The 15,181-nt window shown below is 55.1% G+C and overlaps 1 protein-coding gene across 19 annotated transcripts in view; it reads left to right on the top strand.

The window, feature by feature from the left end:
- Window positions 1–15,181, top strand: part of JADE2 (jade family PHD finger 2) — a 52,719-nt gene that overhangs the window by 20,149 nt on the left and 17,389 nt on the right. For 16 of the 19 annotated variants that reach the window (XM_011224430.3, XM_034656020.1, XM_011224423.3 and 13 more), the window contains 6 exons: window positions 3,419–3,576; window positions 8,336–8,496; window positions 9,178–9,389; window positions 10,513–10,680; window positions 12,408–12,524; window positions 13,782–14,246. In XM_011224430.3, the coding sequence (XP_011222732.1) occupies window positions 3,419–3,576; window positions 8,336–8,496; window positions 9,178–9,389; window positions 10,513–10,680; window positions 12,408–12,524; window positions 13,782–14,246 (1,281 nt within the window). The remainder of the gene's footprint in view (window positions 1–3,418; window positions 3,577–8,335; window positions 8,497–9,177; window positions 9,390–10,512; window positions 10,681–12,407; window positions 12,525–13,781; window positions 14,247–15,181) is intronic. The other 3 variants (XM_034656024.1, XM_034656026.1, XM_034656025.1) reach the window with 1 other exon arrangement.

Below are 15,181 nucleotides of genomic sequence, written 5' to 3' on the forward strand. Positions count from 1 at the left end.
GATGTGGATGGGACTGAGCCCTCCAAGATGAAACGGGCCAGCACCACTTTGGCAAGAGAGAAGAGCGTCCCAGCAGCATGCTCCTCTGTGCCAAGGGTCAAAAGTGCTCCACAGGCTGATGTGTATCTGTGTGGCCACAGGGGCTTAGCCTAGGGGAAGACAGTGGAAAGCCCCCGAAGGGCTTGGAATTTGCAAAGGCCTCCATCTGATTTGCATATTCCAGCCTTTGGGGAAGCTATCTCATTTGGCTTCAGTGCGGCATTGAGGCACTGAGCGCTGAGCACGTGGCCAGAAGGGGCAGGGGGGCTGTGGGGTGTGCCGGCTGGCTCCAGAGTTCGTGGCCTGGGATCCTTTGCCAACTTGTAGGACCTGGTGTAGGTTATTTAACTAACCTCAGGTTAGAGTCCCAGAACAGGGATGATGGCAGCATTGGCCTCACGGAGGTAGTATACGGACTAATATTAAATTAATTCAAGAACATCTGTTAGACTGATACTGGATACACAGTGCTCTTTAAGTGTTGGCTGCTACCTTTTTTTTTTTTTAAGATTTTATTTATTTATTTGACAGAGAGAGAAGGCCAGCGAGAGAGGGAACACAAGCAGGGGGAGTGGGAGAGGAAGAAGAGGCTCCTAGCGGAGGAGCCTGATGTGGGGCTCGATCCCAGAACGCCGGGATCACGCCCTGAGCCAAAGGCACACGCTTAATGACTGAGCCACCCAGGCGCCTCTGGCTGCTACCATTATGATAGTGCTCCCCTTCCTGCACTTCCATCAGTCCCCTGCCCAAAAGGGCCCCGTGTCCAGTCTGCCACCTGCTCCCTGAGTGACCTAGGATGAAACATGCAATTATCTTGGGGCTACACTCTTTCCTCCCTTTTCTCTCTCTCTCCCCCTCTTTCTCCTTCCCACCCTCACTCCCTTCCTTCCTCTTTCCCTAGGCCTCCCTCTCCCCCTCTCTTCCTCCCTCTCCTTCCTGAATATCTCTGATCCAGTTGAGCCTGGAATCCCTTCCTTCCTGCTGAGTTCTCAGCGCCAGGCCTGTTCCTAGCTCTGGGCCACCTCTCCCCTGTTGGTGGGGCTTGGCACTCTTGTCCCTCAGTCTCCAGCTTAGGCAGTGCACTGGTCCTTAGGCTTCGAGCCCTGCAGACCAGAGGCTGTGTGTTGCTCTAGTTAGGGCCCTGTGCTTGGGGACTTCAGCTCTACATATATCCTCGAGGTATCTCACCTTGTTGATGTGGGGTTCAAAAAGCACTACTAAGGAGGGGCTGGCTGGGGGCCTCAGACTCCTCGGGTAATTTCCCAGAGAGGTCCTTTCATTCATTCATTCACTCACTCAGTCACTATTTTCTGAGCACCTGCTATGTGGCAGTCGTCATGCCAGGCACTGAGAACGTAGCAGACAACAGGATTGCTGTAGGGCATGGGGAGAGACAGCAGGAAAACAAGCAACAGGAGGACACCAGTTAACTGTTGGGATGTAAGTGCTGGGAAGCAAGGTGGGAATACGGAGTGGAAAGTGACTCTGTGGGACACTTGGTGCTCCCTGAGTCATGGTGATCAGGAAAGGAATCCTGAAGGAGACAGCCCAGCCTGAGGAAATGGCAGTAGCTTTCAGACTTACCTGCGTGTCTCTGGAGGGGTGCTTAGTGACAGTAGTGAAGGGTTGATTTCTGGGGCAAGGTGAGAGGCTGTCCCAGGTGGGAGGTTCCCCATAGCATCTGAGCGACAGAGCTTTGGCCCGGACCCCACTTGGTTTACCACGATCGGGAGAACTTGGAGGCCATGATGAGTCCACTGTGGGTTCAGTTCACCCCACCAGGTTCTGCCCTGGGTCTAGAAGGAAGTAACCCAGCTGCAGTCCTGCTGGACTCGGCAGAGGCGTCAGCTAGGAAAGGCCCAAGCCAGCAGAGGGGGACTTGTGAAGAACAGCACAGAAGCACCCACTGCCTGAGTTTGTGTTCTTCTATCAGCCGTCTAAACCGCTTGCTAATAAGATATGCAAATTATCAGGGCTGTGAAATCTTTGCCGCATTTCATCTTCTGCTTAATTAGCATTTAATCGTAATCTCATTTTAATTTTTTCACACTGGCACCCTAATTAAATGTTAGGGTGTTAGTCTTAACAATTAAATTATATTGGCAAATAGAGTCTTCAGGAAACTTGACCTTTTCCAAGCTGGGGCCCTCTCTAGCCAGATGCAAATGTTAATTAGATTTCTGCAAGATGTGGCGGCGAGTCCTCTTGGTGCACCCGTTTCAGTTGTTTCCTCGTTGTCTTGGCCCTCAATTCAAAAGAGACCCACACAGCCAGTGAGTTGGGCCCCTGGCAGGCAGAGGTTAGCACTGAACGGGTTGGTCATGAGCCTGTGGCAGGCCAGTGAAGCTGGTTTTTCTGGGGAGGGAGAGATTTTTTGGAGTTTGGTCTGAGGCCTGCAGTGCTCCTGGAAGTGGTTTCTCAACTTGTGATTCTCGTTTGGTGATCCCTGGGAGAATGGGTGCCTAAGCAAGTCACGTGGTAATCCGGAGCTGCCACCCAGACCTGCAGCAGCCCTTTGTGGGAGGCCACAGTGAGGTCAGGGAGCGGGGAGGGAGGGGCAATGCCTGCGTCATCTGGGCTGGGCTTGCGGATTGCTCCGGGGTGGGAAGGCGGAGCGGGTGGACTGGGAAGACAGAACAGTGGGAAGAGCAGGCTCCCCTTGAGTGAGCCGTAGCCCAGAAGCAAAGCAGAGCATGGGGGTGCACACATTCATGGCCAGGCTCTGAGATCTGGATGGGCTTGACTGAGAAAAAATGCAGCCCTATCCTCCTCTTACTCTCTTACACACACAAGATGGCCCCGGCTATGTGGGGAACACTGTGTCCTTGTTCTTAAGGGATTGGAGACCCTGACCCACAGGAAGCCATCTGTAAGCTGCACGGGGGCCTGGCCTTTCCCTCAGTTGTTTGCATAAGGCCCTGGCCTTTCCTTTGCCTGGGGTTGGTGCCCTGCGCTCCTTTGCGCCTCCCCTCAAGCCTCTCCTGGCAATAGGAACATAATTCTAAACCTTCTGTGGAAATGCCCCAGGCAGTCAGTCCCTTAGTGGCAGTAATGCCTTCACAGAAATCTTTCTACTGTCTGATTTTTCCCGTAAGTTTTTCCCCTTCCCTCTGAGGTCCACTCCCATTCGTCATTCAAACTCTGTCCTTTAATAGATCAGAACACAGGTGAATTCAGTTCGACACGTATACCGACCATCTGTGTGCAGAGCCCTGTGCTGAGTTCAGAGAAGATGTGTCATTGTCATTATTGCCTTTGTGTTGGCTTCTTGCTTTTAAGTAAGTGGGCAGAAAGCTCACTCGAGTTGCCTTTGCCTCTTCCTGCCCTGGCTGCGGAACAGACCACCCTGAGGCACTCTTTCCACTCCTCCTCCTGACAGGTTTTCCGGACAGACTTGATCACAGCCATGAAGATCCCAGACTCCTGCCAGCTCAGCCCGGATGACTACTACATCCTGGCGGACCCATGGCGGCAGGAATGGGAGAAGGGTGTGCAGGTGCCCGCAGGGGCAGAGGCCATTCCAGAGCCCGTGGTGAGGTAAGCCAGGAAGCCCAGGCCAGGGGACCCTAGAAAGGGGAGGCCAGGGCAAGGGACCTTCGTAGCCCGTCTCTATTCCGTATTAGATTCTTTGGTCCCATAAACCACTGAAAAATTCTAGAAATACTGGCAATTTACCTTTGAGGCTGAGGGCCTGGGCTTGGGCTCAGCTCTGGAGCAAGATGGCTTGGGTTCATGGCCACTGCCATTCACTGTGACCTTGGGCCAGAAATGTGATCTCCCTGGGCCTCAGTTTCCTTGTCTGTGAAATGGGAGTGGTAACAATACTACCTACTTTGTACAGTGGTTGAGATGACATAGGGCAGCGACGCGTGGGAGGCACTTGGCACAGGGCCTGGCACATACCAGTGCTCAGTAGAAACTGGCCTTGGGTTAGCTTGATGTCAATCCAGATTGGGTTCCACGAGCAGAACTTATCAGGGAAATCTCCAGGCTTCTAAATGGTCTCTAAGGCTAGGATAAGCCATGCTGTCGACTTCTTAAACCTTTTTAAGGAGTTCTGAGTGGGAGGGAGTCGAATGCTGGCATACAGCAGATGATCAGGAAGTAGTGGCTATGACTGTCCTCAGGAGGATTCCCTGCCAGGGCTGGGCCAGGGCTGGGCCACGGGTACTTCCTCCGTAGGCTTTGTAGCCTTCTGTTCTTGTGGATCTGAGAGACCCCCGTGGATCTTGGGCATGGCCCTTGCCTCCGGTGACAGAGGCCAGCCAAGTGCTGCTTTCTGCACCCTGGGAAACCCCCTAAATCTTGTCTCTGAACTGAGGGACCTTATGTCCTGGCCTCCCTGGCCCACCAGCATACTTGGCCATGGCAGCCCCGTGGCTCTCACTCAGGCCCATTTGACCAGGTCTGAGGCAAAGATTACAGCCTTCATCGCCCTTGACATTGGCACCATTGCTTCCTGGCAGCCACACCTGTGAGTGGCTCACAGACCCCCAGTACCCAGCTGGTGCCTGTGCTTGGCTTGGAATTACCGAAGCAAATCAGACTTTGAACCCTGCTTAGTGCTCTGTGAGGATTGGGTGCTGGGCAGGGCTCATCCTGTGGCTCCTGAGAGCTGAGTGCCTGCCAGCACTTGGTGTCAGGCCCTCTGAGAATCAGGGGAGCTCTGGGGTTCTCTGGAAGGGAGAATATGTGGGCTTTGCAGAGGGAATGTATTCTCCACATCCCCTCCCCAGGGCCAGAAACATGGATTAAGCTCCAGCCAGTTTCACACCTTCATCTCGGCAGACTGAAGAACTATTATTAACCTATTTGAACCAGTTTTCTCCTCTGTAAAATGGGGCTAATAACAGTAGCTGCCTAATGGTGTGGTGGGGATTAAATGCAAATACACATGACAAGAGCCAGGGCAGTGAAGGGTAGGGGCAGGCCACCAGCTGGGCAGAGAGGTGAGTCCTGATGAGGCTTGGCCCAGCTGTCTGTCCTCCCTTCTTGATGTCAATGTCAGGTGATTCCGGAAACATCCAGTGGCCTGGGTAATTAATTGCAGATGCTTCCACACCAGGAGCGTGGCTTCTGTCTGCCGGTGCAGTGCTTTATCTGTTGACATCAAGAGGAGAGCACGTGTCCAAACAGCTCTGGCTCAACGAGGTGCATTCCCCACATATGCACGGCTGCTCTAAGCTGACAGGAGCCAGGCATTCCTGGCCTGTCCGTGCTCTCTGGAGGGGACAGACTAGAGGCAGTGATGGCTGTTCTCTTGGAGAAGGCTCCCCTGTCTCCCTCTAGCCCAGTCCCTCCTCCTTCTTGGGCACCTCCCACTGTGAGGCCCTTATCTGGAAGCCAGTGCAGTAGCCAGCATGGTCAGAATTGTTACAGCAGCTCTTCCTGAGAATTTGCTGGGCTGAGCCTTTTACGTTCATTTTCTCATTTAATTACCATACCAGCTCTAAAAGTACATCTTACTGTCCTGGTTTGATAGATGAGGGAGCTGGGAAATTCTGGGGAATTCCCTGCATGACCGCCAGGGCCTGGGGGCTGGGCCAGGAAATCACAAGCCACGGGAACAAGCCCTGGGTTGCCCCTGTGAGGCCCAGAGAGAGCCTGTGCCCCGATCATGCTGGTATGCTTGCTCTGATGGCCGTCCCCCCGCTGCTATCCTGGCCCCCTCCATCTCCCCCTTCTCAGCCAGTTTTCCCTGGCCATTGGGTAGGTTTGCCCACCTCATGGTCTGAAATTTATCTGGGTAATGAGAACCTGTCTCACCCCCTGATCGTGAATTGAGTGATGGCCTGTGCTACTACCGCTCAGTGTGGCTGAAAGACTGAACCCAGGACAAAACCGTCCTCTGCTGTAGGTATCATCTTTTTTTTTTTTTTTTAAGATTTTATTTATTTATTTGAAAGAGAGAGAGTCAGCGAGAGCCGGAACACAAGCATGGGGATTGGGAGGGGGAGAAGCAGGCTTCCAGCGGAGGAGCCTGATGTGGGGCTTGATCCCAGAATGCTGGGATCGTGACCCGAGCCGAAGGCAGACGCTTAACGACTGAGCCCCCCAGGCGCCCCATATAAGTGTCATCTCTTGGAGTAGAGACCGTCCCCCAGACCCCAGCCCAGCCATCCACCGCTTCCAGCTGCTCTGTCCTGCTGGCTACAGTTGGGAGGGAGTCCTTGGCCTAGGGTCAGGTCAGCCCATGCCTGGTAGGATGGGATAGCTTCTTCAGAGGCAGAAGAGGCATCACAGATGACGAGGAGGGCCCCAGGAAGCTCAGGAAATGCCTTTTCTGGTGTGAGCCCCTGAACCCTAGATTCTCAGAGAAGGAAAGGAACATGATCTTCCCACCAAGAGGTCTGGCCAGGTGGGAGCTGACTGACCACACAGGTGTAGGTAGTGAGGCCAGTAGGTGGTGGGGCAAAGATTATACCCAAAACCTGACTGAGCCTACGCTGGGGGCACAAACAAAGCTGAGTCAAGACAAAATTAGTCTGTGTTTTTAAAAGAATGTATTAATTCAGTAAGACCCTCGGGATTTTGTAGGACTAAGGGTAGCATTACTGCATCCATTTGGAATGACCTATTTTACAGGAGGATGGAGGGAGTCACACCGTTAGTCGTTACCTGAGGCCTTCCTTAATCTGGGCATCCCACGCGGGAAAGGGTGGCATCAAGCCCTTTCCCTTGCTCCTTGTGCCCTTCAACCTCCTCTGACCCTCCCTCCTGGTCTGGAGGCCATTTTTGTCTCCCTGTCTCCTCCATCCTTCCTGCCTCTCCGGCCGACACATGGGGCGTGCCCCGGAGTCCTTTCTCTAGCTCAGCCATGTCTGTGTGCCACCCTGCCTTCCCCTCCCCAGTCTGCGCTGAGTCACAACCCCTGGCAGCCCTGCCTTCGACCCCAGGAGGCCTCTCGGGCAAGTGAGGGGCCTCTCAGCCCTGGCAGGGCTGGCCAGATGGAAGCCAGGCTCCGCAGCGATACCATGGCAACCGGTGGGGGGTGGGAAGAGCTGGCATTTTGAACTGGCATCGGGACCTCAGGGGCAGCACACAGCTGAGCCAAGAGGGGAAGCTGTGCCCTCCCAAGGCAAAAAGCCCTCCTATTGCATTTCAGAAGGAGGAAAGTGATCTCTAGAGGACTTAAAATACGCATTCACACACCTATAGTGCTTACTGTGTGCCAGGCGCTGTTAGAGCGTTACACGTAGTCGTCCATTTAACCCTTACCAACTGTAGATGGTAAGTACTGTTACTGCTAGCTTATTTTTTTGAATGAGGTTGCTGGGCACAGAGATGTTAAGCAGCTTGCCCAGATTGCACACTGAGAGGTAGATTGGGGGTGCCTGGCTGGCTCAGTCGATAGAGCATGTGACTCTTGATATTAAGGTCATGAGTTCGAGCCCCACATTGAGGGTAGAGTTTACTTAAAAAGAAGATAGTGGATCAGGACTTTGAGTCCACATTTTGCAGCCAGGGCCTTCCGAGCTACCTCAGGGAGAGCCGTGGCCCAAGGGAGGGCTGAGCTGGAGTATGGTCCTGGGACTGTAGTAGGCACATCTTTATGTCCAGGGGAGGAGGCCTCCATCTTGCACCGAGAGTGAGGGTGTGTAGGCACCACAGTGAGAGACTGCTCAGGTTACGTCGTATCTGGGGGGAATGATAAGGTGTATGGGAGACACTGTGTCCTCGGGGGAGGGAGACCTTTTCTGTGGAAAGGGCCACCCTGGGCTGCAGCACTGTACCCAGGTAAGGCCCCTTCTCACTCCAGAGGAGGCCTGGCCTCACTTCCCCTTGCGGGGACATGGACACAATCCCTGGCCTCCCCCTGGCCTTGAGGGGTATGCTAAAGGACCTGAAGCCTTGCTAACTCTATCCCAGCTGTCCCAAAGTGGCTGGCACTGAGCAGTGCCCAGGAGAGCACATGGACTGCCTCCAATGTAGCCCCAGGCAGAGCAGATCTAGATGATGGAGATTTAGCTAAGCCCAGATGCCCTCATGGGAGGACCAGGAGAGGTGTGCTCAGGCAGGATGGATGTTGGGGGATGTGCAGGACAATGGGTCAGCAGCCACTCCCAACCCACATTCTGCCCTTTGGTCTCCTCTCCTGCTTACCTTTGAGTCCTTTGAGTCTGCAGGGTGGGCAGGCAGGATGAGGTAGTGTAAGGAGGTGACCTCAAAGTCTCACACCTCACTTGTCCACCCGTTCCTCAGCTGGGCTGGCCAACTCACCGAAGGCCCCCCAGACCCAGTGAGGGTGGCAGGCTAAGGGTCCCTCCTCTTGTGATACCCTCTCTTGATTTTTTAGGATCCTCCCGCCGCTGGAAGGCCCTCCTACCCAGGTGTCCCCTAGCAGCTCTGAACTTGGCGAGGGCTCCCAGCCCGAATGGCCTGGGGGCAGCCGCTATGACCTGGACGAGATTGATGCCTACTGGCTGGAGCTCATCAACTCGGAGCTCAAGGAGATGGGTAGGTGATCTTCCAGGCTGAGAGTGGGATCGGGTCATGCCAGGCAGCAGAGTTTCCTTCTGAACACCAGCATCCTCACCCTCAGAAGGGCAGTGGCCGCGACGGGGCTTTGGCAGCGCGTGGCTGTGAGAGAAAGTCCCTGCTGCGTTACTGGTCGGAGAACTTATTTGGTGTCTCTGTGCCTCGTGTTCTGTAGCTGTCAGGTGGGGGCGACAATAGCCTGTCATTCGCAGAGCTCTTGAGGATATTGTTCAGAAGCCTATTACGTGAAGAGTAAGTGAGCGCAAAAGTGAGGCGAGGATGACACACGGGGTGCAGGGTCAGTTAGTAGTGGCCTCCTGGCTGGAGCCCACCAACATGTCCTAGGAAGGTCCCCCCATACACGCAGCTCAGGCAGTGGATTCCCTATGCATGCAGCTGCGTCCTAGAGATCCTTCCATGTTATCTGCATGTACACGCGTGTGTGGTCACAAGCAGGCCGTCTAAAGTCAGAACGCCAGGACCAGCCCCCAGGGGTCTGTGAGATTGAATGGTCCAGCCCATCCTGTTTGCAGATGATGGTGCTGAGGCCCATGACAGTGGATGTATTTTCCCAGGTCACAGAGCGGATGAGTGGAGACCCCTCCATACATCTGTCCTGACAAGCCAGGCTCCTAACACCCTCCCCTGCTGTCCTCACAGAGAGGCCAGAGCTGGACGAGCTGACGCTAGAGCGTGTGCTGGAGGAGCTGGAGACCTTGTGCCACCAGAATATGGTGCGGGCCATCGAGACTCAGGAGGGCTTGGGCATCGAGTATGATGAGGACGTCGTCTGTGACGTGTGCCGCTCTCCCGAGGGCGAAGATGGCAACGAGATGGTCTTCTGTGACAAATGCAACGTTTGCGTGCACCAGGTAGGCAGCCCCTTAGCCCCACCCCATCCTCACCTGCTGCCCGGCCAGGCTGCTACCAACAGCCGGTGGTCCTGGCTATAGGAATGTTCTAGCTCTGCAGCCGCAGGCCCCTGAAAAGCAGGGCACGGGACGAGGAAGGGAATGGAGTGCCTCAGGGCTCAGCGCTGTCTGCCGGGCTTGAGTCAATGCCCCTTGGGTGGTCTTTCCATCCTTTTCCTGTGGGCCTCCCCCTGACTCTCCCTGCTGAACACCCTGCCCCCCTACTCCTCCTCTCCCACCTGGACTTAGAAGCTGCACAGCCATAAAGGAAAGCAAAGCCTGGAGCCAGGCTGCCTGATTTCAAATTGTGGCCTTGCCCTTTCCAATCTGTGTGACCTTGGGTAATTTCTTAACCTCTCTGGGCCTCTATTTCCTCAATTCTAAATAAAAATAAGTTGTTGGGAGGATTCAGTTACTTCCTAGGAGTTATTTGCTTAGAACAGTGTAGTACAGGCTGTACGTATTTATCACTACTGATCTTATAAACCAGGCATGTTGCCTGACGTGCCCCTCCCCCCCATTCTTGGGCCCCAAACCTCCCAGGTTCAGAGAATCTCTGGGCCTTCTTTGCAGAAGACTTGACTGGAACCCAGTGGACCCAGTCTAGCCCTGACTTTGAGCGCACACACAACTCCTTGCCACTGCTGCTGGAATAGCTCCTGGGAGCTCAGAGGCAGTATACCCCTCATTCATTCATATCCTTTATACCCGGTAGCTCTTAGGTTCATAAGCCCCAGGCATGACTAGGAGGAGTCCCCTTCACAAATCTCTGGAAAAAGAACACTCAGGGCCTTGTCCTCAGGCAGCATACAGACCCAAATTTGTGTCCAGCTTCTAGGAGTTATGGACACTTCTGAAGTCCAACACTTATTAGGAACCTCTGGCCAAAGTGACTTTCCTCCCAACAGAGGGCAGAGCTGAGCGCTTCCACAGAGGACTGGAGTCTTTGCCTTAGAATCCCTGTGGAGGCCTCCTCGGCAGAGCCTGCTCGCAGTGGGGCTCTGTAGCTCCTCGCTGGGGCTGGAGCCATTTGCAGCTGACTCCTGGCCAGATGTCGATGGTGACCGCCCTGCTCTCTCCCCAGGCATGCTATGGGATCCTTAAGGTGCCCACGGGCAGCTGGCTGTGCCGGACGTGTGCCCTGGGTGTCCAGCCAAAGTGCCTGCTCTGCCCCAAGAGAGGAGGAGCCTTGAAGCCCACCAGAAGCGGGACCAAGTGGGTGCACGTCAGCTGCGCTCTGTGGATTCCTGAGGTGGGCATATCAGGGCGGGGGGCGGCCCTGGGGAAGTCGGTCTGCATGGAGCTCAGAACTCAGGGAGCAGAGCACTGGGAAAGAAGGTGACAGGCCTCCATAAAAAGGGGTATGTCACGTGTGGCACCTGAGAAGAATGGGGGCAACAACCCACAGAGAGCTTCGCCTGTGGACTTGGATAGAACTCAGGTGGTGGTTTCCATGGGTAGGTGGGATTATGGGCCCCTGGGGGATCCAGGTGGTAGGTCTGACAGCTGAGCAAAGTCAGGCAGCAGAGTAGAGGGGGAAGCATGTTGTGGGTCCTTCCAAACCCAAGTGGTGGTTCCAACCAAAGTCAGGCTCCCTGTTTAAAACAAAAATAAGCCAGCTGACCTAAAAGGAAGTCAGGCAGGGGTGCCTGGGTGGCTCAGTCTGGCTTAGTCTGCCTTCAGCTCAGGGCGTGATCCCAGTGTTCTGGGATCGAGCCCCGCATCGGGCTCCTCTGCTGGAAGCCGCCTTCTTCTCTCACTCCCCTTGCTTGTGTTCCCTCTCTTGCTGACTGTCTCTCTCTCTGTCAAATAAATAATAAATAAAATCTTTAAAAAAAAAAAAAAAAAAAGGAAGGCAGTTAGGCAGAGAGCTAATTAGAAGTGGATGGTGGGTCTGCTACCGTGGCTGTGGCTGGGATGGAGGGGTTGGCCTGGATCTGAGTCTATGTGGAGGGGGACCATGGGTGACAGGCTAGGCCCACCGTGTGTTAGTGAGTCAGCAGGGCGCTGGGCTCCTGGAAGGCCATCCTGTTCTATTTGAAATAGGAAATGCTGACATTCACCAGAGTTTCTGCCCCAGGCCCTCTGTATGCCCCGACTCAGAATGTGGCCCCCCTCTGATGCTGCCCGTGCCTGCAGGCAAGCCAGGTGGCCCTCCGTGGGCTTTCAGTCTGAAGGTTCTTGCAGGGACCCCCTTTGTAGGCTTCTGTAATGATCGTGGTTGTGTTGACAGTGGTGTCTTGCTCCCAGAGCAGCCTCTTGAAAGCTGGGACTACCTGAGTGTACCCTGGGCTGGGCACCACAGAGACAAAACCTGCAAGGACCCTTCTCCACCGTGGGGGTCCTTTGGTTCAGGACCTCTGCACAGGAGCCCTTCTTCCATCTTCAGGCATGGGCAGGCAGATGCACCCTCTGGGGCTGAGGGGTGGGCTGTGCCCAGGAGACTTAGGTGTGGTTGTTGGCTTGTCCCTGTAGGAGGGATGGGGAGGGCTAAACAAAGGCACATCCCCATTGGCCAGGCAGGCCCCAGAGGAGAAGAAATGCTGCCTTGGGGCCTTTACTTGCTGCCCAGAAACAGAAACTAAATAAATACATGTTCTAATAAGAACTTCGAAGGTGCTAGTAACAAAGGGGTCAGATGCAGGAGACATGGGGATGCTGCATGTACTCACTGGTGCGTGCGTCTGCATGCACACACACTCTGAAGCTTCCCTGCCTCAAGGCCCACACCACCACAGGCACACACACACACTCAGTCACACAGACTGATGTGCACTCTCATACACAGTCACAAACAAGACTAGTCACAGGTGAGCAAACTCTAACGCACTCACTCACTGGTCAGCTTGGGATAGCCAGGAAGGTCTTAGGGCACGGGCTCGCCTGCTGCCTGGTTTCAGCAGACGGCTCCCATTTGGGGGATCCCTAGAGGTGAGCTGGGGATGAGAAGCCTGATGCAGCTCCCTGTCTCTTGCCCAGGTCAGCATTGGGTGCCCGGAGAAGATGGAGCCCATCACCAAGATCTCGCATATCCCAGCCAGCCGCTGGGCTCTGTCCTGCAACCTCTGTAAGGAGTGCACAGGCACCTGCATCCAGGTACGAGGCCCTTCAGCCTGTGGCTGCCCGGGAGCTCATGCCGGCTCAGCCACATAGAGCGGTGGGTCTGGGACGTTCCGGAAAACAGGCAGCTACCACCACCCTCCCTCTGACCCCATTCGTGTTGCTACACACAGGGGCATGGAGGCCTGGGACCGCAGCCAGACTCAGAACCCCCAGTGAGGGGCATTCTTCACCCCTAGTTCCTCTAGGCATGGGGTAAAGGCCCTGGTAGCAAAGGCTCACCATACCGTCGCAGTGCCAAAGACCCTGGCTTTCCCCCAGGAGCAACTGTCTTTGCGGTTAATAAACACAGTGACCTCACTTCTGATGTCAAACATAACATGTGGGAGGGGCAGGAAACACTTCTCCTCCAGCTGAGCTAACAGGCCCTCCCCCTACAGGGCAGGGCTGTACCAGTCTGTCCACAGCAGTGGTTCCCAAATTCTGGTGTGCGTCAGTATTACCTGGAGGGGTTGTTAAAACAGATTGCCGGGCTTATCCCCAGAGGTCCTGATTCAGAAGATCTGGAATGGGCTGAGAATTTGCTTTTCTAGCAAGTACCCAGATGATGTGATGCTGCTGGTCTTTGGGTTGGAAAGTGGGGGGTCATTCTTTGTCTTCCTCATTTATCTAGCAACAGTTGTCATTACAAACACTAGATGTGCCTCCACCCATTTTTAAGACTTCGAAAATGACTTTTGTGAGTGCAGCATAAATGTTCATTAATATTTGGGTGGGGTATTGCTGAGACATTTATCAACTGCCCACAGCGATCATCCGAGGCTAGGAGAGAGGAGCAGGCCCTGAGTTGGCTCCCTCTGCCAACTGGGGAAGAGAAGGAAGGGGTTCACTTCCAGCCCCTCTTCCCAGAAGACAGAGGACGCACATGACTCCCCATCTTAGATCGTGTTGCAGAAGCAAGGCAGTGATCCATCACCAGATTCTTTCTTTTGATGCCTCTTGTTTCAAAGTCATTTTGCCCACACAGTAATGCAGCTTATCCCCAAGCCAAGGTTGTCAAATCACCTGACTGTTCATTTCCCCAGGACATATGTGGTGCTGAACCCCATTTCCTTTCCGGCTCCCCCAGTGTTTCCCCTTCCCACTTACTAGAGTTCCCTCCATACCCACAGAATGTTGGGGGTCCGTGCCATTTTAGGTCGGGTCTCACCAGCAGCCTGGATTCTCGGTGGAACCTCTTCCCTCCTAGCAGGGCTTCCCTCATGCCTGACACTTCCCCTCCTCTCCCTCCAGTGTTCCATGCCTTCCTGCGTCACAGCGTTCCACGTCACGTGCGCCTTTGACCATGGCCTGGAAATGCGGACTATCCTAGCAGACAACGACGAGGTCAAGTTCAAATCATTCTGCCAGGAGCACAGTGACGGGGGCCCTCGGGGAGAGCCCACTTCTGACCCCGCGGAGCCCAGCCCGGCCAGCGAGGACCTGGAGAAGGTGACCGTGCGAAAGCAGCGGCTGCAGCAGCTGGAGGAAGACTTCTACGAGCTGGTGGAGCCGGCCGAGGTGGCTGAGCGGCTGGAACTGGCCGAGGCACTGGTTGACTTCATCTACCAGTACTGGAAGCTGAAGAGGAAAGCCAATGCCAACCAGCCGCTGCTGACCCCCAAGACCGATGAGGTGGACAACCTGGCCCAGCAGGAGCAGGATGTCCTGTACCGCCGCCTCAAGCTCTTCACACACCTGCGGCAGGACTTGGAGAGGGTGAGTGCCCCTGCCACCGTCCTATCAGCCAGCCTGCCTGGTGGGCATCCCAGGAGCCTTTCTGTCCCACACACGCTGCCCCACAGCCGCCATGGCTCTCCAGGACTCTGACGGTGCGCTCTGGCCAAGGGGCCGAGGGCCTCCCGTTCTCTGACAGGGTGGGGGTGTCTGATACTGTGCAGAACAGGGGAGCATCTAGCCCTTGGATCTTTGCGCCCCTCTTGTCCCAGCCCTTTTGTAGGCCTGAAGGGTGGGCGCCTTGCCAGGGTCCTGAGGCTAGAGGGCATCAGAGCTGGGGCATAGCCCAGGCTTCCAGCTTCTATTGGCCTCTGGCCCCATTTGGCCTCCATGGGCCATGCCTGTTCCCAGCACATGAGCTTCTGCTTGGAATCGGAGGCCAGGGAAAAACTGGGACTCACAGCAAGTTGGATCAACCCAACAAGCGTGTGCTGGGCCAGGGCAGGAAAGACAGGTGTTAACGTGGAGTGTAGGGGCATACAGGTGGGCCGGAGACCCGGTGGCCTGTGTGGAGTAGGAGGAGGAAGCTCAGTGCATGGGCCACGATGTGTGTGGAAGCTGCGGAATGTTTTAAGCCAGGACTGTCCCTCTCTGGCTACAACTTCCAAATGTTCACCCTGGAGAAGGAAATGGGGCCTACAGTGGGTGGGTGGCCCTAACCCTCCAGCTGTGTGCTAGGAGACGGGGGGTCTTGGCTTGGTCTGAAGTGGTAGTTCTGGGAGCTGAGTGAGATGAGGAGACACCATGGCTTTGGGGTGAGCTATGGTGGTTGGCGGATAGTGAGAGTTGCATTCCTGGAGCATAGGGGGCGGCCCTCCAAAGCTTCCAGTCCCTCCTACTCCCCCAGAAAAGAAGTGAGGAGGTTCCAGCTTCTGTGGGGTACACCCTCGAACTTGACTCTTTCCCACTGTGTTACC

This window comes from Ailuropoda melanoleuca, chromosome 3, assembly GCF_002007445.2.
Source record: "Ailuropoda melanoleuca isolate Jingjing chromosome 3, ASM200744v2, whole genome shotgun sequence".
NCBI lineage: Eukaryota > Metazoa > Chordata > Mammalia > Carnivora > Ursidae > Ailuropoda > Ailuropoda melanoleuca.